Source organism: Anticarsia gemmatalis, chromosome 8 (assembly GCF_050436995.1).
Source record: "Anticarsia gemmatalis isolate Benzon Research Colony breed Stoneville strain chromosome 8, ilAntGemm2 primary, whole genome shotgun sequence".
In the NCBI taxonomy this organism is placed as follows: Eukaryota; Metazoa; Arthropoda; class Insecta; order Lepidoptera; family Erebidae; genus Anticarsia; species Anticarsia gemmatalis.
Window position 1 is genome coordinate 12,804,803 of NC_134752.1, and position 25,979 is coordinate 12,830,781.

A 25,979-nucleotide genomic window follows, 5' to 3' on the forward strand; every position below is an offset into this window, starting at 1 on the left:
ATAAAAATGATAATATATAAATGATTCTTCAAATAAAAAAAACAAAAATTTGGTCTCCAAAATACTATCTATTAGAGTAACAAAACAGCGATATTGTTCGATAATCGTTGTGCGTTTACAAAGCTGGTTTTATTGTAATTGTGACACAAAATATTGCTATCAGCATTAGGTTGCTATTCACTTTTGAATGTCAAATAATATCGTATCATCAAAATCTCATAATTATAATATGTTATCATATTTTAAAATTGTGAACAAAAATTGACAACATAAATATTTCAGTACGTAATCAATCTAAGTGATAACTTCGATTGTTGAATTCGGCAGGAAAAAAAATGCTTCTAAATAGGTCTGTAATTAATTAGTGGTAATAATAATCGAAATTATAAACAAACACATAAATAACTGAACGAATAACGTTTAATGAATATAGGTTGCGCGTGGCGCTAGAACTTAGGACTTGCACAGATAACCCAAGATCTTTGGCAGTGCCACGATCTGAACAAAACTGGATTAGAATAGTTAAAACTGTAACTAAAGGGTTTCACCTTACTAGAGTAGGCAGATATTATTACCTACATATTAAATTATTGCTATTAATTAGCTATATGGAATAGGCAGGTGCTTCAAAAATATCTGTTTTCTACGAAATTTGTGATGCTTTCACCAAGAATCACTAAACGGGCAAGCAAAATAATATTTTCTACAAGTATAATTTGCTCAGGAATCGATCTGAAATCACTTCATCATCCAATATCTTTAATAGCACTGAACCTACAAAGCAAGTAGTTCTTATAGTCGTTGAAATTCAGCTTGTGTGTCGTAATTTGTTGGTTTCTGACGTGGATAAAAGTTCATCGGTGATCTGATAACATTTGTCCATTATTATGTTCAATGTGATAATAATATGGTCTGTTCCTAACCGTTTATTTACGTCATTGAGTCACGTCATATGATCCCACACCTCCCTAAAAATAATAACTGCTTATTTATTCATACCCATAATTCTAAGGCTCTATAAGAGGTTGGTATGCAGGGTAGGCTTTGTGCAACCACTATCTGGATATTGTTTGTCTCAAAACATGGTTAAAACTGCAGTTCGTTTACTCCTTATCAACAACAAATTACTTAAAATAATGAAAACGCAGTCAACTTACTATAATCTCAGATTCTTCCGTCTTTCGTACGTGTTTCTCATTACTGAGGGTCTTGAATCCCATGAATGAGTTTGATAGTTGTTATTTCTCAAAAAGCTCCAAATTTCAGTTTTCCTATAAGGTCTGTTTTCCGCCTATTGTAGATACACTCAGCAAGTACTTACATATTCCTGAAACAAATAGTTGTTTACGCATATAATATTTACGTAAAAGTCAAGAGTCTATCGTAGTTCGTTACAAACATGAGTGTTTGTGAATTCATTGGAATTAAAATTTTCCTTACAAATAATAATTATGCTGTAAACAATTTATCATAAGTTTTGTTGTTACAATGACATCATGTTTATCTTGTTGTCTTAATATGAAATTCTGTACCACTAGATTGGTCTGGAAAATATAATAATGACTTGTCTAGAAAATATAAACCGGACTGCCTCTGTGGCGCGGTTGTTAGTGTATACGACTGATGTCTCGATTTCGATTCTCAGGTCGCGCAGGCAAAAGCGGTCATTTTAATTTATGCTAGAATCTTTCTAAAATGGAAGTTTGGTAACGTGCCTTGGAAATGGCAAAATGTTCGTCCCGTATTACATCTGGTTAGACGTTTTGGATCGTAACTAGATTTATCAGGATTATCATCCATAGACATTGACCAACTTGAAATGTTTACTTTTCTCTCGTAATTCATTACTGACCTTTTAACTTAGGTAGCAGTCCCAAAGCTTTCGATACCTACTAATAAGTACGACGTGGAGATTGAAATACAACCTATATCTCTTTTTTAAAGTAACTTATAGATACCTACCTAACAAGCTACTCAGACTACAGATAAAATGTTGGCCAACGAACCTTAAAATTACATCCAATTATTCATTAAGTGTAATAAATATACAAATGTTTGATAACAATTTGAACCGTGAAGATTATTTCGTAGTAACTAGGTGGATACTAAAGATGTCAAATTGTTGTTGAGTCTTAATTTAATTAGTAGCTTTAGTAAAATTGGATTGGTATCATTTTATCCTCATTACTATGTCGTGACGTAGTAGTTAAGGTACCTAAGGTGAGTTTGATTCCTGGACGTAACAAAAACTTAACGTAATAACGACAGTCGCTTTGAGTCTGATGTCATCTCTAAGTATTATTTGTATTTTACGAGTATTTACTTCTATACATAATATACTCTGAGATCCACAATTGGGGACTCATAGAAAGTGATCTGCGCCAGGAGCGCACTTCATTCAACGTTATTTTGTTATGACATTTTAATGTAACGCATAATCGAGCTAAAGATATGTTGTCTAAACTTTGTTAAAGCTTTGTAAGGTGCAGACTTTTGGAGCCTAAATAATAACACTTTTTTTTTACTTATATAGTAGTACCTACTATAGTGTTTTCTCGTAAAATACTCAGATAAGAAATGTTCCATAGCGATAAACATTAATATAACTGTTTACAAATTCAAGTTTGTTTTCCGTAACACCAAGTAATAATATTATTATTTGTGATTCTCTCACTGCCGGGAATGTTCTTGACCACCCTTACTTTGTACAACACGGTCAGTTAGGGTCAGTTATCTAAGATGTAATTGGTAATTTTGAAAACCAATTTCTACTCGACTTGTACATTTTTCTAACTGGAACAATAGTAGCAAGCAGTGTTCTGTTCTGTCGCCTGATTTTTTCTTATTTTATAAACGTATGAATGGCGTGTGTATTGCTATTATTTTTCATTGCATTTTACGTGTTCATTTCATGTTACGTGTTCATTTAGGCCGAATATTTGCGAGTTTTTCTAGAGGTCCCCTCCCCCCGGTTCAATTAGCTTGACTGTTGTCACGTAGTGGGTACTTTGGGAAAACAACGTCTGTAGGTAAATAACCACAGATAGTTTGACGCCTAATATATAAACTATTTGTGTCATTAATCAAAATGATGAATGAATGAATGTTTTAAAACGAGACTAAATATTATTATTAAAATTTACGTTTAAAAAAAGGCTTCGTGGACTATCCTATACATGGATTTATACATATTTTACTAAGGAAACATGAAAACGAAGAGGTGTTTTTTGATGAAGTCACAGACTAGTGCTAACGTAAACAAACATCGATCAACTCCGGCGTTCTCTGCGCGCCTGGTGCAAAGGTCTTGAGTGTTACATCATTACTTTACATGTAATTTCTAATATATCTACCCACACTCGAAGAAAAGTTACGAGAAAATCACGTTACGTTCTGTGATTAACCTTTGCAAGTTCTTTATCAATATGATTGAGAATTATTTGTATTATTAAGGGTCATATTGCCTAGTTTAATAATTTTTCCCTTTTGAAAACCAGTTTCCCTACCAACTTCTAAATCTATCTATTAAATAACATCACGCTACAGCCATTAGGAGCGGAGTAGCAACGAAAAATGTTACAAAAACGGGGAAAATTATGACCCTGCATTCTCTCTTATGTGACGCAAGCAAAGTTGCGCGGGTCAGCTAGTACCTAATAAATAGCTTATGAGATTTATTTTTTAACACTAAGTAGTTTTCAAACAAGCTGTTTCTTTATTAAGCAGATAGCTTACTTGACACTTATTTCTATACTGAGAAACTGGTCCTAAATATTCTAGCTAACTAAGCTAATACAACAACATCTAATGAAGAATTGTACCTACATAGTTTTCTTTCTCTTATCATGCGAATCATAAATCTAATTTTATCACAATCATTAACAATTTAGTAGATTATTAGTTACAGTTCACTAGTTCATTGTACTATTAACTATTACTTAATATTTGCACTAAAATGTCATCATTTTACATCAAATAAATGTCAACAATTTTATTTATAAGAACTATATCTCGTATAACCAGCTAAGAGTTAAAAATGTTCGCTTCTATCAAAACAATACTGAACAGCAAATCTCTTGTTATCATTATGCATTATGCAATTAATAACTTCGATACTTTTTTAAAAAAGATTAACATAGATAACTAAGTAGTTAATTTTAATGTCTGAATTAAAAACGTTTCCTATACTCATAGTTTTCGTAAAAATAATAACTTACAACAATTTGTACTTAAGGAAATTTCAAAGCCAAACACGCTAGTCGCTGACCCAATACTTCACGACAACCTAATTATTGGTTCACACTGTAAAATTTCCATTACGGTAAAGATATACTTAACATTTTACAGTAGGTTTTATTCATTAATTTACTTAAATATTTTTACCAGTACTTAACTAATAACATACATTTATAAGAAAATAAACTACCCCATATAACAATAGACTCCACCGTCGACAAAAAAAAGCTATGGTAGCAAAAAAAGGTCCCCAAATCTGACGTAATACAAACCTTCTTTTACTCTATCCTCCGTGCCCATAGTTCCCATTTCTTTCTAATGCAAGCGTTAGTCACATTGCATCAGATAACACAGTATCAACATATCAACTAATTTGTGTATCAGCATAATTATGTATGCGCGTGCGTTTCGTAACGCTAACTGTAAACCGTTTGTTTCTTACATCAGATTTATGAATGGGAAATGTGTTAGAGAGAAAACAACAAATAGATGGGCATTAATTCACAATTTTAACCCAATTTTTTCGAGTATTTGATAAAATTTAGATTTGTCTCAGTGGATCCAGAAGGTCCCCAAAAGTTTATGAATTTTATTTACCATTTGAACTAAGCCCCAATTATTTAATAATGCATGCTACTATTCAGGACTGTCGGAACACGAATTGAGTCTTTTAAATCACTTAAATTCTTCGGTTGTCAAAAAAACATTGTAGTGTTTTCAGCAGTGTTGCTTTTTATATGCGATTAAATTCTAAGTAGAACAAATAAAAAAACAGGGCTGTAGCCGCCAATCAAACCCATTGCAGTGATTAAGAGTTCCTACTATTAGAATCTTTTGACTGGAAGTAACCGAAAAGTACTAGTTTCTGTATGAATGCAATTAATTCGTAATACCTTATTAATAATGTCATCGAAGTTCACAGACGATCTCTGATAGTTACTTTGTAATGTAATTGGATAAAACCTGTGTTAAAATGTGATAGTACTGCGGTCAAAGTTTCGACCGATCATCGTAATGTCAAGTAACGTAACGACTTATTACACTACGAATCCAATAATTGTATATTTATGTTACCTATCGACTAATTAATGTGTTTGATTAAGACAGTATTAAGAAACTGCTTCTCAAAAGAGCAAGAACGTTGTGGTATAATTCGTACGAATAAGTGACACCGTACCACTTAATTATCATAATTCTTGCTGTACTTTTAAAGATTGATTGCAAGTTAAAATAACTTATCGGACACTGGAATCACCAAGAATGTCCCTGAATGCAGTAGTGCATTGCAGGATTATATGTACATACTCTGAAATGATACACAATAAATAGATCTTCAATGATTTACATTGAAAATTTTGTTATTGAGAATTACTTACACATAACCAAAATCTATATTTTTCAATGCATCTCACGTGTCATTGCAATGATAACTATCTGACCTCAGTACACAATATGTAACTTTTTCTTCATGAAAAACATTTTATTAACTTTTTACTTAGAAATAAAGCAATATCGAAGCCTAAATCCTCAATTTTCTGTCAATATTACTTAGTTATTTTCTCCTGCGCTCGCGCCGGTGGGTTGTAAATAAAACGGCACCGCGCATGCGCCCACCTCATTTGCTTACCCAACGCCGTGTTGTGTGGTCGTGAATAAACTACCCTCAGTTCAGTTGTAGTGATAGTTGGTGCAGTTTTAGTTTTGTGGTTTTAATTAATTTATTATTAACGGTAGGTACAATATTTTAACTTTTGTTTGTTAGAAAGATAATTGCGGAAGTGAAGTAAATTTTCGGGATACGAAAAGGCATTTTCTCTGGTCTTTTGATAAATGATTTTTTTTCGTAAGATTGTACAAAAAATTCGAGCGCATATCACATATGTATATTGCTCATCTAAAGTTGTTTAAAGTGAAAACTTTTTTGCGGAAGTAAAAACTAATTTTTAAATAAGTAAGTTTCTAGCGTAACATGAAATTTAATTGTTTATAATAAAACAAATCTGTCGAACTTTATTGAAAACAACCGGAACTTCATTGATAAATTTTCCGCAGCAGACAGTTGATAAACACGCAGCTTTACAATAACAACTCAAACTTTAATTATTATCACGCTTTGTTCCCATAAGTATAGGCAGAGATAAGAAGATAATTACTATGACTCTTTAAGTGAATTTAGAATATAGTCCCAAAATCTCTAGTAGTTAAATCGCTATTACTAGTTACTACATATTATAAACTAACATCCCCTCAATCCACCTAGATATAAACTCTAAATCAACTGAAATGCGCTTCCACTAATAAAAAAAATTCGGAGAAGGCTTTGGTATATAATTTGTTGAAATTAACCCAGCGTACTTCGGGCGAAGCTGAGACGGGCTGCTAGTAAAACTAGGTACCTAATTTAGCCATTCTTGTCTTGACTGTTGAGCAGGAGTTTCTCCCAAAATAAGATCAGTTAGATCTTAATTCACATTTAAACTTTATAGCATAATAAAGTAATGGTTTACAATAAATATTTTACATGTAAAAGTCGTTATCTACGATTTATATATTATTATGTACTTAACTACAAATCTATAAATACTTCAGATATTATTATTAACGTATATTATGCATTCCAATAACTTACCCCGTCAATGTCAGTTGAAGGTAAATATAGTTTTATCGTTCATGTTCTATTATATGACTATAGTAATACCGGAGACTATACAATATACATACTTAATTAGTGATATACATCATATGATTAGTTAATTGTATATTAACTGCACATAAGAAAGTAGATCATGAACTATGAATCCAGGAGTTTTTTTGCCTTCAAAGTTAAAAAAATCAAACTATCGAACATAGCTGATTTAGGGCCAATTTTCATATTACAGGAGTTTTGGCTAAAAATAATTTACGCGTTTTCGATAGCTTCTCCGCTCATTATCATATGTTATAAACCTGAATAATTTCTTGAATAAAATTGTATAGCAATTCAAAAGCGGCCCCGGGAAGAACTGAAAATCTCCTTTGATATGATAGCATTATTTAATTAACTGCAGTTACAGCGCAATGTAGTCGGGTATTTTTTTCTTTCTGAAGAGTAAATAAAGGCCAATTCTTTATTTATTTATTTTTATTTATTTATTTATTAACTTCATATACAAAAGTTGTATAATGGCGGACTTAATGCCAATGGCATTCTCTACCAGTCAACCTACGGGTGATGCAGAGTTAAGAAGAAGTAGGTGTATAATAGAAGTGAAGGAGTGAGTTGAGCAAAATAAACAAATAGTTAAGAAAGATTAATATCGAAAGAGGTATACAAAAATACATAAATATTGATAAATACACATAGCTACATACATACAAAATATAATACTAGGTACATAAATAAATACGTTATAATACATATTAGGTATTATAAATTATAAAACAAGTAAAATAATAGAAACCTATATAAATACGTTCGTTATTCGTGAAAAAAACATTTTTGAAAGATTTTAATGGGAATCTTGCGTTGATTTAACCCTAAGGGTATTAAACGTTTCGTAACTTGCATTCATCAAAAACTCATTAACTGCAAGCCTTGCAAGCGGTTGCAATGTGAATGTTTACTAATCTAATAGTTCAGTGAGGTCGTTGACTCCGCTCGCGTTCACCTAACACTAGATAAAACTCAGTCAGATTGAACTTTGGTTTAAGTTTGAACTTAAGATTAAGGCTGAAACACGTGGGAACGTGATATATAAACGTGTTTTTTTAATTTGTTAATAATCAACTCATTTTGATATCACTGTCGCAAAGACAAAACAAAATTTTAATCAATACGAGTATCACTTCGTAGTATAAAACAAAGTCGATTTTCGTTGTCTGTCTCTATGTGTGATTAAAGGCGAACGGCAGGTTTATATGAAGAATTCGTACAGCTTATAAAATGTCATGTTTAGGTTTACTTTTTGTTTTAATGGGTAGCTAATATGATAGACAAGCTTATTTTAAAATTCTTATATTTTTAAAAGTTGGGAGGTAAAAATTATGTCCATTTTTAGAAGCCCCGATAGTTCGCTAAATTGCTCAGATGCTGTCAAAACCACAATTCAAAACAACAGCAAATTGGCGGATGCGTAGACGTCAGACGAAAAGTGACGTCTCATGAGATTTTCTTTTTCTTTAGTTGTCAACAAATATAAGCCATGGACCAAAAATTATTATTTAAATAAACAAATACTTTCTAATTAATCCGGACTTCTAAAAATAATACTCCCAAATAAAAATAAGTGACTTAGTCTCCTTAATAAGTGGTACAAATTCTGTTACGAAACAACACAAACTGTAAGCTGTACGAAATCTGCCGATCTCCTTTGAACACATATAGAACGTACTTTGATGCGTTTTTTTAATAGATACAGTGATTCATGAGGAAGGTTTGTGAGTAAAATTATATATTTTTTTTGTAAAATTACTTTTTAAAGCCGGAGCAGGCCGCTTGTAAAAATATGTGAAGATAAAAAGGCTCTGATGGGAAAGGATGTGAGATAGGTTAGGCCTTGAGTCCACTATTTTGCCAGAAGCGTGCTGAAGACATTTTGGCACCTTCCTGACAGATTATTCTAAAGTAATCATCAGATTAATTTAAATCAAAGAAAAAATGCCTGACAGTGAGTAGCATGAGCTATGGGACATTGAAACCAGGAGTACTAGGGCATCAGGAACATCACGGATGTATTAAATGCACTTTTTTATCAAACACGTACGTAACCCGCTTGTTAACTCGTCTCTGCATACAACCGGTTCGATTTGCCTCTTATCTCTTATCACTATTGTAGTGATCAGCTTTCTGATCTTATTTATTGTTGAAACATTAACCTCTTTTGAAACACGTGTCATAAACTAGTCAATGAATTAGTTTGTGAATATTATGGATTGATAATTCTTTATTATTTCGATCACCACACGATTGAATTATCAATATTTATAGTATCGCAGCTAGCTTTTTAATTTGATAAATCTATTTATTCATAAATAATTCATCCAAAGATTAATCAAGCAAAGTCTATTTATTGTGCTTGGTTACTTCGAACGGTTCTTAGCGATAACCCATCTACAATCTAACCGCACTTTTACTTGCTTAACTTTGCTTATTATCTTCGACTATGTAAAACAAACAGACACATCCTCATCCACACATAATATTTTTTTTAAACAAACTCAACATTTCCATGGAAAATGTACTTCAAAACATTTTTCCATAATTACTACATACTCGGCTAATAGCAGTGTATTTTCTAGTGAATAGCTAATGATTAGCTATAAGGCTATGTCCTCATTGCTTGATGACTTCCTTCACCTTATTGCCATATTGGGTAACGATCACATGACCAAGTGAATGGCCGGCCAGTTCCGCGCGACGGAAGTTTACGTTGTAACATGTTATTATGGAAAATCTTAGGTTTTATGCGTAGACCTAGGTAATGTTTCGTTATTAAGGCTATATTTAGTAGGTTAAGAAGGCTATCTAATAATTTCAGGAAGGAATTAATAGGATCATGCCTTTTACCTTGATTTGTTTGACGTGTCGACACAGCGTATTCTCATTTAGTGGTTTTTTACACATTTCTAGGTCCTATATAAAAAAGAATTACAAACTGTTATAACTATATTTGAAGTTAGCCTCTTCAACAACCTTCACAGATTTCTCTCTCGAACTAAGAAACTTAAATAAAACTTGAGATCCGTATCTGCTTTTTTATTTCTTAAAATTTTGTCTAATACGAAATCCTGTATACAATCAAGAAACGATTACTAATTTACAATATATTCCCACATCTAACATAATACTAACAAACGTATCCATTCTACAATATTTTGAATAATAACATTTATCTTTCCTCATATTCCAGCGATGGCCCGAGTATGTGTGATCGGCGCAGGTGCAGCGGGTCTGTGCGCGGCGCGGCATTTACTCGTGGAGCCGTGCGTGGCCGTCGTCGACCTGCTCGAACAGGCTGGACAGCTCGGCGGCACTTGGGTCTACACTGAAAACGTCGGATATGATGACTTCGGCTTACCCATTCATACTAGCATGTATAAGAGTTTAAGGTGAGGATTTAAAGACTATTTTGTAGATTGCCGTGTAAGCATGATATATTTTGGACAGATTATCTTGTTAAAACATGTGATTTTGGTATTTAAATAGTAGTAGGTTGGTAAAATGAAATTGTTCTTCCACCTAGATCGAGAATAAAACGAAATATTTTATAGTCATCGCTTACTAAATCGTAGTATGTACGATACACGTTGATTTCACGTGGAGTGCCACCCTGATATACTAAATTAGTCTGATCTTTTTATAAAGTTTATATTTTAAGGCCAACCATCCGTGAAAGACAAACAAGCTGTTAATAAAATTATCAAATGTATCATTAATTAAGACAAACATGGAAGTTTTTATAACAAGCTATCGAGAAACATCCCCGCGAATCTTTACACGGTCTACCCCAGATAAGTGATTACAACATTTTTATCACAATATTTATTTATTTAAATACCAAAAGCATCATAGCAACAAGTAAAATGAGTCAGTTTGCGACACCAACGATACTAAGGTCGGGGGCTATCTACCAGGGTGCCATAGGTTGAAAGAGATATTGACGAGCATTTCGTACATTCTAGAAATGTGTGCTTAGACGCGTGATTTGTGTGGCCTATTTGTAGTTGATGAATGAATTGCTTAGTCTGAAAATAGCTTTATCAGTTTCTATGAAATAGAGTAAGCAATATAACTACATTGTTGAGTAGAAAATAACTTCTGCCTGCGACTTCACTAAATCAAAAAATATTATGACCCTAAGCTTTTCGAAAATTTAGTGTATAAAAGGTAACGTAGCTTTAGTGGCGTAAAATATGTTTTTTTTGCTTAGACAGAAATTATTGATATAAATCTACGAATCACGTTACTCAAAATACTTCTTTGATTCGAATTGATTTTACAAAAACGCTTAACTAGCTCAGAACAATAAAGTAAGCAGATAATTAATTACCAATCCTATCAAAATCAGGTGTGGCGATATTAGCAAACAAAATACCATTATATATTAGCCTTAAAATCTATACGACGCGATTTACTCAAGTGTTAAATCAGTGATTTTTAGGTTAAGTAAAAATATGCCCATACAATGTTATTGTTCACACGGCTGTTTATATCCCCGTAATTATGCGTCCCTGGTAGTTCCGTATCGATATCGATACATATTTACCGTTCAAGGTAGCGCAATATCATTAATGAGAGAAATGTATGGATGTTTACGTGCAATTGAGTGATAGTGAAACAAACATCGTTGAGTAAACACTTGTTAAGAAATGTATTATGTCTAATGTGTACCAAACAAAAACATGTATCCGTTATAATTCTGAGCTAAACTTCTTCTAGGCAATTAAATTTCATCAAAATTGGTTTTTCATTTTAGTTGCCAAAATCGTAACAAAAGGACACTTAATGACACTTTCTTATCTATATTAATTTATATATATAAAATATATTTATTAAGTTACATAAGTTTTAAAATGGAAGATTTAACCATTTTAAAATCGACGCTATTTATTTATTTTTTCAGAACGAATCTCCCAAAAGAAATCATGGGTTTCCCAGACTTCCCAATTCCAGAGAGTGACAAGTCGTACCTGCCTGCCAAGGACATGTTAGCTTTCTTACAAGACTATGCTGACAAACATGGAGTTACAGACATTATCAAGGTAAAAAAAAAATCATATATTGTACCATGTGGAATTAAAAAACACACAAAAATAAAAAGACACTCATGATGTGTGGGACTGTAGTCTGGATATGACCGGCAAGTGACAATTGGCAGAATAGTTAGGACTTTAGGAGTGCATACTGTACTTAATAAGTCTAATTTTATTATTATTAAATTAAATGAGTAATTTTTGCTGTAACTCAATTTCATAACGATTTTATTTAAATGTACCTATTTTCTTACAGTTTTTCAGTTTATTAGATGTTAGTTAGTTACTTAGTTGTCTTTCAAAGCGATACCTTTGATGGAAACGTATACACATATCTATTTCTTTTGTAGAAGCTTGATGTTATCATTAAAGTTTAAACTTTACACGTAAAGTTCTCAGATTTCATCTTTACGCTAGCGAATAAGTTATACTAAAGCAAACTCTCGCATCACGACCGCCCTGGGTTACTTATTGCTATGATTAATCTTAAGTGTATTATTTTTTCTACAGTTCAACAGCCACGTTCAACTAGTAATACCGAAGCAGGGACCTAATGGTGAGCTCTGGGACGTGACCTTCAAGAACCTGAAGAACGGAGTCTCGGAGACCAGGGAGTACGACTACGTGTTCGTCTGCAACGGACATTATAATACACCATTTATACCTAGTATACCAGGGCTAAAGGAATTCGAAGGTATGGACAATTTAATACAAACATTAGTAAGCTTTATAATAAAGGATGCTTGCTGTTTTTATTAATTTGCTTCTCAAATTCCTTTTTTAATAATTTATATCATAGTAAAACAGCTTTTATTAAACAGAAAACAGAATTAATAAATACCTCGGAAACGTTAAAAAACTGTCTCTAAGTTTTATACTTGAATCGAAATAGTTTTAAAGTTCATGACTTCTATACTTAATGCAAAAGAGTTTTCACATTGCAATTATTTTGTCATTCAAACAATTTCCGAGGTAAAACTCATGTACTGCGAGACTTACGAAAAATTTGTAATCTCTTACGAAAATATTCATCCTTGAACATAGCACGAAACTACCTATAAAAACCTGAAACACCTTAAACTATTTTCACAAAACAGTTGCCTGATTCATCTTCTTTCTTTCAGGTGACGTAATGCACAGCCACGACTACCGTGTCCCAGAGATCTTCACGGGCAAGCGTGTGCTCGTCATTGGGGCTGGACCCTCAGGCATGGACATTGCTCTAGAGATCACCAGTGTAACTCAGAAGGTGATCCTGAGCCATCATCTGAAGACTCAGCCCAGGACCGTGTTCCCGGAGAACTTGGTGCAGAGGCCTGATGTGGTGCGGCTGGATGGAAGGAAGGTTTACTTCCAGGATGGGAGTGAGGATGAGGTTGATGTAGTGTTCCTGTGTACTGGTGAGTAAAAACACAATTTTTAAGTCTTAGGGCATAAATTAGGAATGTTGAAAATTTGTTTATGATCTTGATTTTGGAAACTCGGTAATATTTGATGAGTTTTCTTTACGAATGTTCTTAATCAGTCTCGAACACCTAAGTTTTTTAAATTACTTGCCATTGACATCGAAACACGGATTAGGATTTTTTCAAACATTCATAAGCGACAAAAATAAATAAAGTCTGATTAAGCAGTAGCAATTATTACAGCAGTTTCGCCTTTAATATTAACTAAGAGCTGGAATGTGGCACTACGATATACCTTATGTGTTATAGTGATGCCTTTATGTATAAACAAAAAATAACCAATAAATCAATCAAATAATTTATTCTGCCTTGAGCATTTTCAAATATCTCTGAATATTTTAACAATCTTTCACTGCATAAAACAATTTCTTCTCATCCTCAGGCTACCTATACAACTTCCCGTTCCTCCACGAGACGTGCGACATCGTGGTAGAGGACAACTGCGTGGAGCCGCTGTACAAACACCTGGTCAACATCAATCATCCCACCATGTGCTTCATCGGAGTGCCTTACTACGTGTGTGCCTTCTCTATGTTTGACTTACAGGTATATCTATCTATATCTATATATTATATAAAACTCAAACATTACGGACTGAGTGACATAGTGATCTATCAACGTTGCTAAACGACGAAGACGCGGGCAAAAGCTAGTAATAATATATAACTTAAGTTCTATATTAACATCTTGATGCATTGCATGCCTGAGAGTTCCTTAGAACAACTCTTGAAGGTATGCAAAGTCCCCTACCCGCACTTGGCCAGCGTGGTGGACTCAAGGCCTAACCTTCCTGGAGGAGATCCTTGCCCCGCGGTGGGACACTAACGGGTTAACTTTAATACTCTTTTTTAATATTCTAACTTCTACCCGAGACTTCATCCGGCCCAATAAAGATGTCTAATAATAATTTCTAGTCCACATACTTAGACAAGTTTTAAATATACCTTATACTTTCAAGAACTGTATCTAAATCGATCTATTTTATGGTAATAGACGCTTATTTATGAAAACCTCGTGGGCCACAAATCTATAAATGTTAGTATCAGTCTGTTGTGTTGTTTTAAATAGCCTTACGATTTCCTTTCCGTAATACTATAAACTGTTATTGTAAGGGTTTCCTTGTTTACTTGCGTATATCCGTCGTGTTAAGGTCTTGGCTACCTTCACCTGACTAAAATGTACCGATTTAATCATATTGTTTGCATAAAAAAATATTTTTGTATTGCTCATAACGAAAGAAAAATCATTTAACATTCAGTTTCATAGTATATTTTATAATACCATCCCAAATAAATTAGTTTAACCTATAATACTATTTTTAGATGCCCAGTATTTTTGCCCCATGTGGTTTTAATGAAAGTAGTGCCACAATGAGCTGTCGTAAAATAATTTGTCGTATTGCAGAATCTTATTATTATCCATTGCGTACACTTACGGCCAAATATTAGCTCTAATTCTCAATTCATAAACCAGTTCTTAGACTCCATCTTACCTCATTTTTCCCCCAGGTCCGTTACTACGTGCGCTCAATGAACGGCACCTTCAGCCTGCCATCATCAGCGCAGATGACGGAAGACTGGGAGGAGGAGAAACAAGACCGAGCGGCTAAAGGATACACCAAGAGACAGGCGCATATGATGGGACCTGATCAGGTAAATATGGACTTTATCTTAATTGATTTACGAGTCCTTTTTGCAGGTTTGGTGATATAAGATCTATGGCCAGTTTCTTCATCTAAAGAAAAAGCCAAAGTAACAATGACATTCAAATTAGTCGAACTTTGACCGTCATTTTTATTTTACCCCTATGTTTTGGCCGTTAGTAATGTATAGGTACCTCCGCCTTTGCTTGCATAAAATTCTAAGTTATAAAGGTATTTCAACTTAAGGGAAATGCGTAAGCGAAATTAGCACGTGTAGCCCAATGACAGTTAGTATAGATACAGCAAAAGAAAAAGTATGTAAGGATGGTAGTAAATAAAATAATGGAGTCCTCTGAATAAACCGAGATATAACCTACCTATATGATACGTTAGTAATCACTAACAATAAATAAAACAGACTTTTTACGGATCCTATATACCTAGCCCATCTAAAAACTGACCGCGCTTAATGTTGTTTCGTCATCGACCCTAAAACACAACTGGTTATTAGTGCTAGATTAATATCAATATTAGACACCAATTAAATATCTTAGCTTAGTATCTCTTACGTCGTGTAGTAGGTACTAAACTGACCCTAGATACTATGACGTATCAAGTCACGAGACAGGATAACATTATCTTTATGTAAATAACAAAGGTTATCAACTATAGGAATTAAAAACACGTTTATTATTAAAAAGTGCATAAACTAACAATAAATAGGTCGCTGCGATACGTTTGCATTGCAAGGGCTTAATGTACTTCATAAATATTTATGTTTATAGTAAATTTCAATGAAAACAGGTTTCTCAATATTGGCCGGAAGTCTGTATTTTTACACTTTTGTAAAGCTGAATCTTTGAGTCAAGTAACAATTGACAAAATATAGGTACCACTTTATATGACTGTATATTTTTGTGGAGGCATTTTTTAAATTTACGTTTGTAATGATTTTTTGAGCGATACAGCCCTTTAGCGTGAAAATATAATTAATATCAACCACGTTCGTCTTAAAATGAATAATTTTAACCCGTGATTGTCCCACGTCTGGGCAATGATCTCCACCCGTAATGAGGGAGAGATTAAGCCTTAAGTTCACCACGCTGGCATTGTTCGTTCGTTTTCGTATTACTGACCTTTTAAAAATATATACCATCTTGTTAACATTTATGCAACGCGAAAGTCTTACCCATAGAAATGGAACATCATGTATAAAGTGTAAATCCAGGGCGGCTACTACATATCGCTGTCCGTGGAGTCCGGCGCGACACCCCTAGCGCCCGTGTTCACGAAGATACACAACGACAGCAGCGAGAAGTTCATAGACAACCTGACACAGTACAGGGATGACAGATACAGGATTATTGATGATCAATGCTTCATTTGTTATTGAGGGTGTTGCTTTTTTAAGAGCCAGTTTTACAACTCATAAATAAGTGTCAGATAATCTTGGTATTCGATATATTCAGTAATATTACATGTTTGGATAAAACTGTCAAAATCCGTCCGATAAAAAAGGTGAAACTGGAGCTAGGTCTTTTATGCTTTAGAAGTTTTTAAGCAATTTATAGGCGTTTATAGTACATGCCTATTGCCTAATAATATATTATGGTCTGCCTAAATTTAAGCAAGCCGCTGCAAGGAAAAATATAAAGACGTAGGAAAGAACTGAGGGTTAGGTACGGAAAATAAGTCATATTTCTACAACCGCACTCCTTGTCTTCTATGTCTTTTGTTTCTATTACTTATACTATAGACTAGCTGCTATATTCAGGCACATGTATAAAATATGCCCAGTTTTTAAAACTCTTTGATGCGCTAAAGGATAATATTATCTATGTAAAAATAAAGTAGGCTGTAGTAAGATAACATAGATTTATATTTAACACTAGGCATATACTAGTTTATTTTAAACTAACATAACATAGGTATGCTTAAGAATATTATATTAATATTGCAAAATAAATAATTATGACAGTATTTTGTTTCTATTACGAAGTATAAAATGAAGATAGAAGACCATTTGAAATTTTACTTAAGTTTTCAAAAGGAAAATAACAAATGCATTCACAATTTTTCCGAGACTTTGGTTATAAACACCTCTGTCGCGCATTGGACATTATAAATTTAAAGAAAATAGTTCTTGCAAATTAGGAGCTGGGGCCGCTGATCAGTTTTTCATGGTCAGTGATAGAATCTTTGCTTAGTTTTTGCTGATATGAATCCTTTAATTGCCAGTGTCAACTCTTTAGAGACTAACGTTGAAGTTAAACAAAATGATAGAAAAACTTGACGGGTTGCCTGAAAAATCGAGTAGGTACTGTACCTACCTACTCAAGACACTATTTAAAATGCTACCATTTTAATAACTGCTCTACACTTGACGTCATTAATTTTCACATTTCCTTTTGTGAATTATTTTCTTTTCATTTTATGATGTTCCTACCAGCTGATGCCCACAGTTTAGCTCTGTTTTTTGTTGAAACAAAATCATTTGTCCCTTTTCGGGATTTAAACTATCGCCGGTTTATTCGGTTCAGTAGGTTAGGCATATTAGCGAAACCGACAGACTGTAGACACTAGAGGCATGTTGTGTTGACATTTTATCCAGTTAGACTAGATGCCTATCCAAATACAGCATACTTACTTACGTTAGGAAAGAGGTATCACGTGGTCGTATTGATTACGCTGTTTAGGTTAAAAGTATCTATTTTCGGATGTTCGTTGGAAAAGGGCTTGCCGCATCATGAGTTCAGGTGTCTCTTCCTTGATAGTTAATGACGGAGTTATTTAGTAACTATATTCCCTTTCGGGCTATTCGATTCATGGGCTCAGATTTCTATAACATTTAATTTTGCCCTATTTTACTTAATCATCTTGGAATACTTACCCATGACTTTATCCTTCTTGCTTCAGAGTCCAGACTCCTTCCCGAAAACGTATTGCAAAATAATATTGTAGCAAGTCTCTATTCTTTGTTTAATCATATAGTTCAAAATGATTGTGTGCCCATGTGTGTACGTCTAATAGTATTAGGTTTAGGTAATTGATCAATTGCCTAATTAAGTATTTATTATGAGTGACTAATTTAGGTATTGAATGTCCTTGTTGATAATCTAAATATTTGGTTCAGTTGTTACAGTTGTGTAAATAAAACAAATAATGCTACTAACCTTACAGCAATCGAGCAAACCAATAAATTCACAGAGTTATTTAAACGTTTAAGTAAATACCTACTCCAAATTAAATATGTGTAGAAATAATTTTTAATTTAAATAAATAATAATTAAACTTACCAAAGGGGGGCTTTATAATAAAAAAACAAACGAAATAATATTTTATTGTTGTTATACATAACAATAACGAGATTACAAACTACTAGGAGTGCAGAACGCGCGAGGAGTTGTCACGGTCGAATAACAAATTATAGTCCGCACGCAACGTCTTGATACTATCGCAGCTTGTTTGGCACTGGGCGGCGTTTACTTGAATAGTTTAATTTAATGCAGCACACCTACAGTAACGAGGTTATCGAATGTTTAACTTGTACTGTTCGCGCACTGATGCCTTCCTTTATTAATTCAAAACAAGGATATTATGAATAAATATAGTAAACTATAGTATAAGTTCCCAGTAACTTCCATTGCTTACTTTTTGTTATTTCCTTTGACAAGCCATTGAATATCTGTGTGATTGTATGTTTTTACTACGAAATATTCATATGTCCTCCATGATAGGTGATTATAATTATGTCGAATGATTGGATGTCGAATAAAACATTTTCACATGTGGTTTTTGCAACCACTTATTTGGCGGCCCATAAAACAATAACTACATTTTTTAAATTATTATTTTCTCTTGTTACAGGAAAAATACTACGCCTCGCTAGCAACGGAAGCAAAAACGAAAAACCTGCCTTCAGTCCTCACGAAAATACGAGAAGAGAGTTCAGAAAGATTCCTTCACAATCTGAAGAATTATCGGCAAGATATCTACAAGATAATTGATGATGATACTTATGAAATTATCAGTAATGGAAAGAGGGAAATTCTATGTTGACCTCAAACTTAAAAACTAAGCAAATAGATTTAAGGTTAGGTTTAGATTTTAGAATAACTACTTATAATTTAGATAGATTCGTTTCGGTGTTTTTTTAAACTTTTATGAAACAGAATTCTTAAGTTACTGTAGTAATTGAAGTCTTTTTAGTGTTAAAATTCAGTTCAGATGCTCAAAATTGTGTTATGCCTTGTGCCTTTAATACATAAAAATATAAGTCTCTATTCTAGGTCATAACCAAGGGATTCAAATAAGGTCACCATTAATTATATTTTGTTTAGTATAGGTCAAAAATATTGACTCGTGTCTATGTCACAAAATAACCTAATACCTTTGGAAATGAAGTATCCTTTATGCTAGTATAATCATTCGTATTTTTTTAATCTGAATGAATTTTAACATTGTCGAAAGAAAACTAAGTTTTTATTTGTAAGGTACCTGGTCCATTCTGCCTAAAATATTGTTGTATTTGTGTAATATAATTTATTAATAATTAATATAGATATCAGACGTGTATTAACAGTAGCATATCGTATAATAAAGTCTGGTGCGGTAACCTGTTGTTTTAATATTTAACCTCTAACTAGAGTTATTGATAACTTTAGTAAATACTTTACTAGACAACAACTGTTATAAAGCAAATAAAATACCAGTAAAGATAAAGGAAGTCGATAAAAGGTTTATTGTACTGAGTATTGTTTGTAGAAAGGTAAGCAATCTCTAGCCATACCTGTTTAAAGATGGATGTGCCATTTTTTTATTGTTATTTAAATAGGATGCAGTTGGTAAATCATTTTAAAATCTTTAAGGATACTTGAACACTCAATACTGGGTTGATGATTAACTAAAGAGAAAAAGAGTAAATAAAACAACCAAATCAGCCAAAAATATTTTATTTAAGCGTATTTATAATCTTTATATTATCAATGCTGATATATTATTAATCTTTAATCTAATATTTTTATGGCTTCCCATTCTATTACACGCTAAAAATTGTTAGGAATAACTCATTAGACCTACAATATACTTACGGCATAGTTGCTTATACTGCATAGATCGTGATATAAGTATATTGTAGTGTTTAATGCATTATTCCCTGGTGTTAGTATACGTACGTTGGGCCGAGCCAAATATCTTTCATCAACAAGTTTGTACTTATTGTAATAATAACTTCGCTTCACATACTTTTTAGTTTAAAAATAAAAAATGTTACATTTACGTTTAATATAAAAATACCACATTTTTCTCAATATTGTTACCGAAATTCGCACTTTTGTTTCTAATATATTTGTCTCAATTTTGTCACCAATATAGTACTTTTTGTCAGTATGTAAAAATTATAATGAAACTTAATTTTAAACTTATAACGTAACTTACATCTAAACCTACATTCGATAACAGAAAGTACGACGCACGCCTAAATAATATATAATCGTGTTTTATCAAATAAACAGTAGACTGGATACTTACAAACTTAAATAACCGACCGCTCGCTAACATTTGGCCACTCGCTCGCGCTTGCACCGTCTCTGTCGTTCACTAGTCTCGTGAAGCTCACACACACTACGATATTAACGTTAAGGCTGAATCATTTGCAACGTTTTCTTATAAACTCGATTGGCCAATCGTACAAAACCTACCCTACTTGCCTACCCTTGGTCGACCTACCTACATCCCTGTCTTTTCAGTCCCTTAAACTCCAAGATATGAATAAAAGGATCAAAAGAAGGGCTCAATCATACCCTGTCCAAATAATATAGTTTATGCACTAATTAAAAATATATATAATAGTAGATTTTATAGTAAAATGGCAACGTTTTAGGAGTACAAGCAGATGAAATGAAAAATTCCGAACGAATTACATACCAACTAGGATTCCCAACTTATTTATATACAATCTTAAGTTACTACGGCGAACGTAAACGTGTAGTATTAAGCGTCTAGCACCATTTCGATATAAAAGTATACTTCATTAACATAAAATTATCAACCAAGAAAATATAAAAAAATGATTAAAACAATAATATAACAAACAGCTCCAAGAACTACGCAAGACTTTATATTTCACCAAAATTATCCAAAAACAAGGACTAATATAAAATCACTGGTTAATTTTGAATAAAACAGGGGACTAGCTGAGAAAGTATTGCAAAAGTTAATAGACATTTATACCAATGAAAACTACGTATACATAAAAATCTAATTGAATAATAATATACATGAAAAATACATCTATACACTGAGATTACAGCGTTACACGTATAAAAAATAAAATCACATATCATCACCTTCGACCACAAGCCTTTCCACCACTCCTGACCACACTCGACCACTGGTGACCACCACTCGGCCCACGAACCATAACATTCAACATTCTGGATACCACTAAATATAACGTAACGAGGGTAACTTTCAACATAACTGAGTCGTATTACGTCAAATCGTCTCCTAGGGACGGTGAATGTGAAATAATTGTCACAATTTGAGCCTCAAAATCTAGATTGTACTTTAAGACCTGTATAGGTGAATCTCCAAGCTAAAAGTTGAATGGAAGAAACACATATATTGCAAAAATCTATCAACACGCTAACACCGATATAGATAAAATGTGTACTTTTTAATTACCTGTCACTGGGACTGTACTGTGTATAAACAAATATTGTAAACTATCAAGATTGTTTGATTGCACTCGGTAAACTAAATAAAATTATTTTACAATAATACTATGACGCCACATGAGTAAATGCCTTTGTCATTACCCCTTTATAAACATAATGGCAGTTTGTCGCTTCATCTCTTTCTATTTTACTGTCTATTCGAGGGCGAAAAGAGACACAAACATTATTGCTTATACATTCCATTATTTAATAAAAGTGCAGTATTAAAACGTTGGCACTACGATCAACACACTATTTAAATAGCGCAACAGGACTCTAACACCTATTTTTATCTCTTTCCCTCACATAAAATAAAAAGAGACAAATCAACATAAACTCATGTTAACATCATGTGAGTACCAGGCTGTCATATCCGGTTAAGAGGCCGTCTTGTTCACGAACGGTATGTCGGGTTCCATCTTCAACTGTTGCTGCGTTGGGTCGTAATGTCCCGCAAGATAGTATACATCGTTGTTGTCGTATACAGTGCTGTACCGCGCTGGGTCATCACCCATGCGTTCCTTGTATTGGGCTAAGGGTAGCACTTCGCATTTGTGTGATATTGTTTGAACGTCGTTCTCGTCTGTATGCGGGGATTCGAAAAGACCTCCCTGGAAACAACAAAAAATAATATTAATTTTAATCTCCTTAAACATAATCAATATGTTTGTCTTGACAAGTTAGCCTGACTTGTAACAAAATGTAGCCTACGATTGTACTTGATTATGAAATGGCATAGTACTTCACATTTTTAATCAAACAACACACACTTGATACCCATCGTATTTTTGACCTTACGCTGGATTGCATGACAATATCAAATCTACCAGGCCAACATAACACCGAAGTAGTAAACTCACCGGATAATTCAGCTGATCGGTACATCCCACAGTCTCCTCTGGATGGTAGAACCACTTGACTCGCACTGCCATGGCCCCGCGAGCCTCCCACAACGCGATGATGCGACCGATGTAGGGCCGATCAGGTCTGCCGGTAGACAGGAAGACCGCTGCATCACCCACCTAGAAACATACGAGCGAAAAGATATAAATACTGTCTAAAAGTTATTGAAACGCCAATGCCGTAAGTGTAGCAAACAACTTGAACAATAAGATTGTAGTGAACGATTTTTTTGGTCCCCTTGTAAAGAGGTGCCTGTTTGATAGATCAGTCAACCTAGTGCCCTATGCACTGTATCTTCGTTCTATTAACTTTCGAACTCAGCAATTTCTGTTCAAGTTATTTGGCAACACTTATACTATAAAGTATCTAATAGCTAGACTATATTGAAGTATCAATCGCGCTTTAGAGATGATTTAAGTACTAAGCTACATTAGTAGGAAGCTGCGATACAATAAATTACCTGCAGTGGAGTTATATATTTTTATAATACATATACACGTAAAAATAATAAAGCAGACAACTTATAAGCCTGTATGTAATACTCAACTACAATGGTGAAAAATAGACTAGAATAGGTTCTAGAAAAGCTTAATGTTTTTAATCTAAGAACTATTTTACTAATGAAATGTTAAGAAGGTAAATAATATACAATGACATACATAATCGTGTAGTGATAGAAAAGTTACGTGCACAATTTTCTAAATTTAGGTAGGTACTAGTAATATGAAAGGAATTGCTAAATTACTAATGAACCTACACAGCATATTAGCATAGGAAACGACTAAAACTACAGGAAAATAGACTACTGACGACATATATAAATATTATATACTATAGTACGCCTAATGTACGATAAATATATATTCGTTACTCGGCATTGAGCAGGGTTCCCACTATTCGGTATTCGGCCGAATATTCGGTTGGAAGGCCGAATATTCGGAAGAATTTTGCATACTCAAAATATCTAAATCCCAAAAGACATTTTGATTAACAGGGCCTAAAACACAAGATCGTTTTATTAGAGAAAATAAAATAAAATTGTGGAACAAAAATATTTAGAAAATTTTTCGTTAAGTCCGCTCCGTCTAATGTAGAAATCCATAGGAATCTTTATGTCCAACAATGGACATACCACGATGGAAAGAGTTAAGGAGAACATCTGTAAAATATCCAGGGGTTTGATAAACCGAATAGTTCGGCCGAATATTGTTATTTTACCGAATATACAAAATGGTGATTTCAATACGACATTCAAGGAAAATTACGCAATCACTTTACAAAATTTAGATTAACTGCACCCCAAATCGATTGCAAACATAGCACTAAAATTTCAATTTCTCAGTGACGTCAAATAGTACTTAAGTGACATGACATTGTGAAATTACCATGTCATCTATTTTCTTACTATTACACTATACTATGCAATATTTTCTTTTTCCCATTCCAAAAACCCTTATTATCAAAATTTCATTGAACATCGTATCATCACCGTACATAACAAATTCTACCCTCAAGATCCGTGCACTTACCGAGAGAGTTTCTTCTCCCCTCTGAATAGCTCTATAGAACAGTTTCCTATGTCGAGGGCGTGCAGTCCGCCGGTACGCGGCTCCCAGCCACCGCCAGAGTGCGCCACCGGGGAGGAACGCTGCCATCTTGCTCACCCCACAACCACCCTCTGATGATGTTGATGATACTGTACGGCGTTTTGCCTTCTGTAATAGAAATAAGTATTTATTACCTGTATAGGTGTTCTACTTCTAAATCTCTTTTTCAAAGCTCAAAGCATTTTTTTCTTAATGGTCGGCAATACGAATCGATTATTACCGACCAATGAATTCAGTTGGCAATTCAACAATTCCAAAAAGGTTTTTAAGAGTACTTTAGAAAAAAAAATGGATAAATAAGTTATCGTACTAAAATAACAATGGCTGTAATCAGTTCATTAACTCTTAAAAATATGATTTATCTTATCTGAATGAATTAATCCATCAAAGTCAACAGATGATATCAAAACATTAAACAAAACTGCTAAACATAAAAATATAGTTTACCTTCTTAGCAGCATCACTGGTAGAAGCAGTAGCTTCATCTTCCAATCCGATGCCGCTGTCCTTCAAATTGTCTTTCACCTCCTCGTCTTTCTTTAGAGCAAGCTTGCCCAGGTTACTAAAGTCCAACACAGCATTCTTCACCAGTGTCTTTTTGGACAGTACAGCTTTCTTTATCACAGTCTTCATTTTGTCTTCCGGAGACTTCTCCATTGCAATCAAAGTGGAAAGTCTGTCGTTAGAATCAACGGAATCTTCATTCGATTTGTTCGAATCAATATAATCAGAAGAAGACTTGTGTCTTTGATGATCATCTCCCGAAGAACTAGAATGTTCTTTGCAGCTAGAATGGTGTCTTTTCCTATGTTTCCTATGGTGTTTCTTATGATGTCTTCTATGCTTACAATGTTCTTCACAGCATTTATGTTTTTTCTTCTTCTTCTTCACGTATTCTGCTGAAGCAGGATCGTCTTCACTCGAATGCCGTTTGATTTTGTCTTTTCTGTGCTTTTTGAGTTTCTTTCTGTCTTTTCGATCATCTTCGTCTTTTGGCTTCACTGGTGTCTCAGATGTTGTTGGTTTGACGTCTGTTAGGGCTGCAACTGGCGGTATTTTCTTCTCTTCTGTGCTTACGCTTGTGTTTCTTCTTCTTTTGCCGAGAGTGAATAGCGGGTTCTCGTATTCTGAAAGTAAGTTATTTAATATTAGGACAAAATATTTAATCATAAACATCTATTAACTTAATCAACGAGTCTCAGTGGCTTTGCCACTTCAACAAAAGTAGAGTTCGTATCGTTACTTATGAAAATAAGTTAAGTTTGGCAAAGTCTTATAATATACCTTACGGAGTAACAAGGGTCAATACTAACCAACAACAGGATAATTCGGTTCCAAGAACCTGATATCCTCAATGGCAATTCTCCCGGAGTCTCCATCATCAAACTCAACTGCCACAAACTTGTCGTCGTGTGGGTCTGGAGACGAGACCGCCACGGTGCCAGGGTACAGACACCTGTACTGCTGAGACCAGTACGCACATACCCTGGTACCTGACGGCAACTCCGTGACTGATGATGGACTTACTTCTAGAATCTGGAAAAGGAGAGAAGTTAAGATTTTGTTGGGTATTTCATTGTTCTTGGTACGTAAGTGATGGCACATTTCGAAATGAAATATATTTAGATTATTAGAAAGATAATCTTGCAAATATACATAGAATTTACTATGTATGTGA

The 25,979-nt window shown here is 33.7% G+C and overlaps 2 protein-coding genes across 4 annotated transcripts in view; one reads left to right on the top strand and one right to left on the bottom strand.

Moving 5' to 3' along the window:
- Positions 1-5,818: 5,818 nt before the first annotated feature.
- On the top strand, positions 5,819-19,690 carry Fmo-1 (Flavin-containing monooxygenase 1). Of its 2 annotated transcripts, none has more exons than XM_076117831.1 (8): positions 5,819-5,966; positions 10,125-10,323; positions 11,838-11,976; positions 12,478-12,661; positions 13,092-13,367; positions 13,816-13,979; positions 14,942-15,085; positions 18,943-19,690. In XM_076117831.1, exons 2-8 carry the CDS (start codon positions 10,127-10,129, stop codon positions 19,132-19,134), a joined length of 1,296 nt encoding a protein of 431 aa, XP_075973946.1. In that variant the 5' UTR covers positions 5,819-5,966; positions 10,125-10,126; the 3' UTR covers positions 19,135-19,690. The 2 variants fall into 2 exon arrangements, with proteins under 2 accessions (XP_075973946.1, XP_075973947.1); XM_076117832.1 differs by lacking the exon at positions 18,943-19,690 and adding an exon at positions 16,304-17,053.
- A 321-nt stretch (positions 19,691-20,011) lies between these two features.
- LOC142975134 (uncharacterized) overlaps positions 20,012-25,979 on the bottom strand; it is a 121,543-nt gene continuing 115,575 nt past the window's right edge. For both annotated transcript variants that reach the window (XM_076117829.1, XM_076117828.1), the window contains 5 exons: positions 25,615-25,837; positions 24,749-25,428; positions 24,224-24,409; positions 22,652-22,813; positions 20,012-22,402 (listed from right to left, as the gene is read on the bottom strand). In XM_076117829.1, coding sequence (XP_075973944.1) covers positions 22,169-22,402; positions 22,652-22,813; positions 24,224-24,409; positions 24,749-25,428; positions 25,615-25,837 — 1,485 coding nt within the window. In that variant the 3' untranslated portion in view covers positions 20,012-22,168. The remainder of the gene's footprint in view (positions 22,403-22,651; positions 22,814-24,223; positions 24,410-24,748; positions 25,429-25,614; positions 25,838-25,979) is intronic.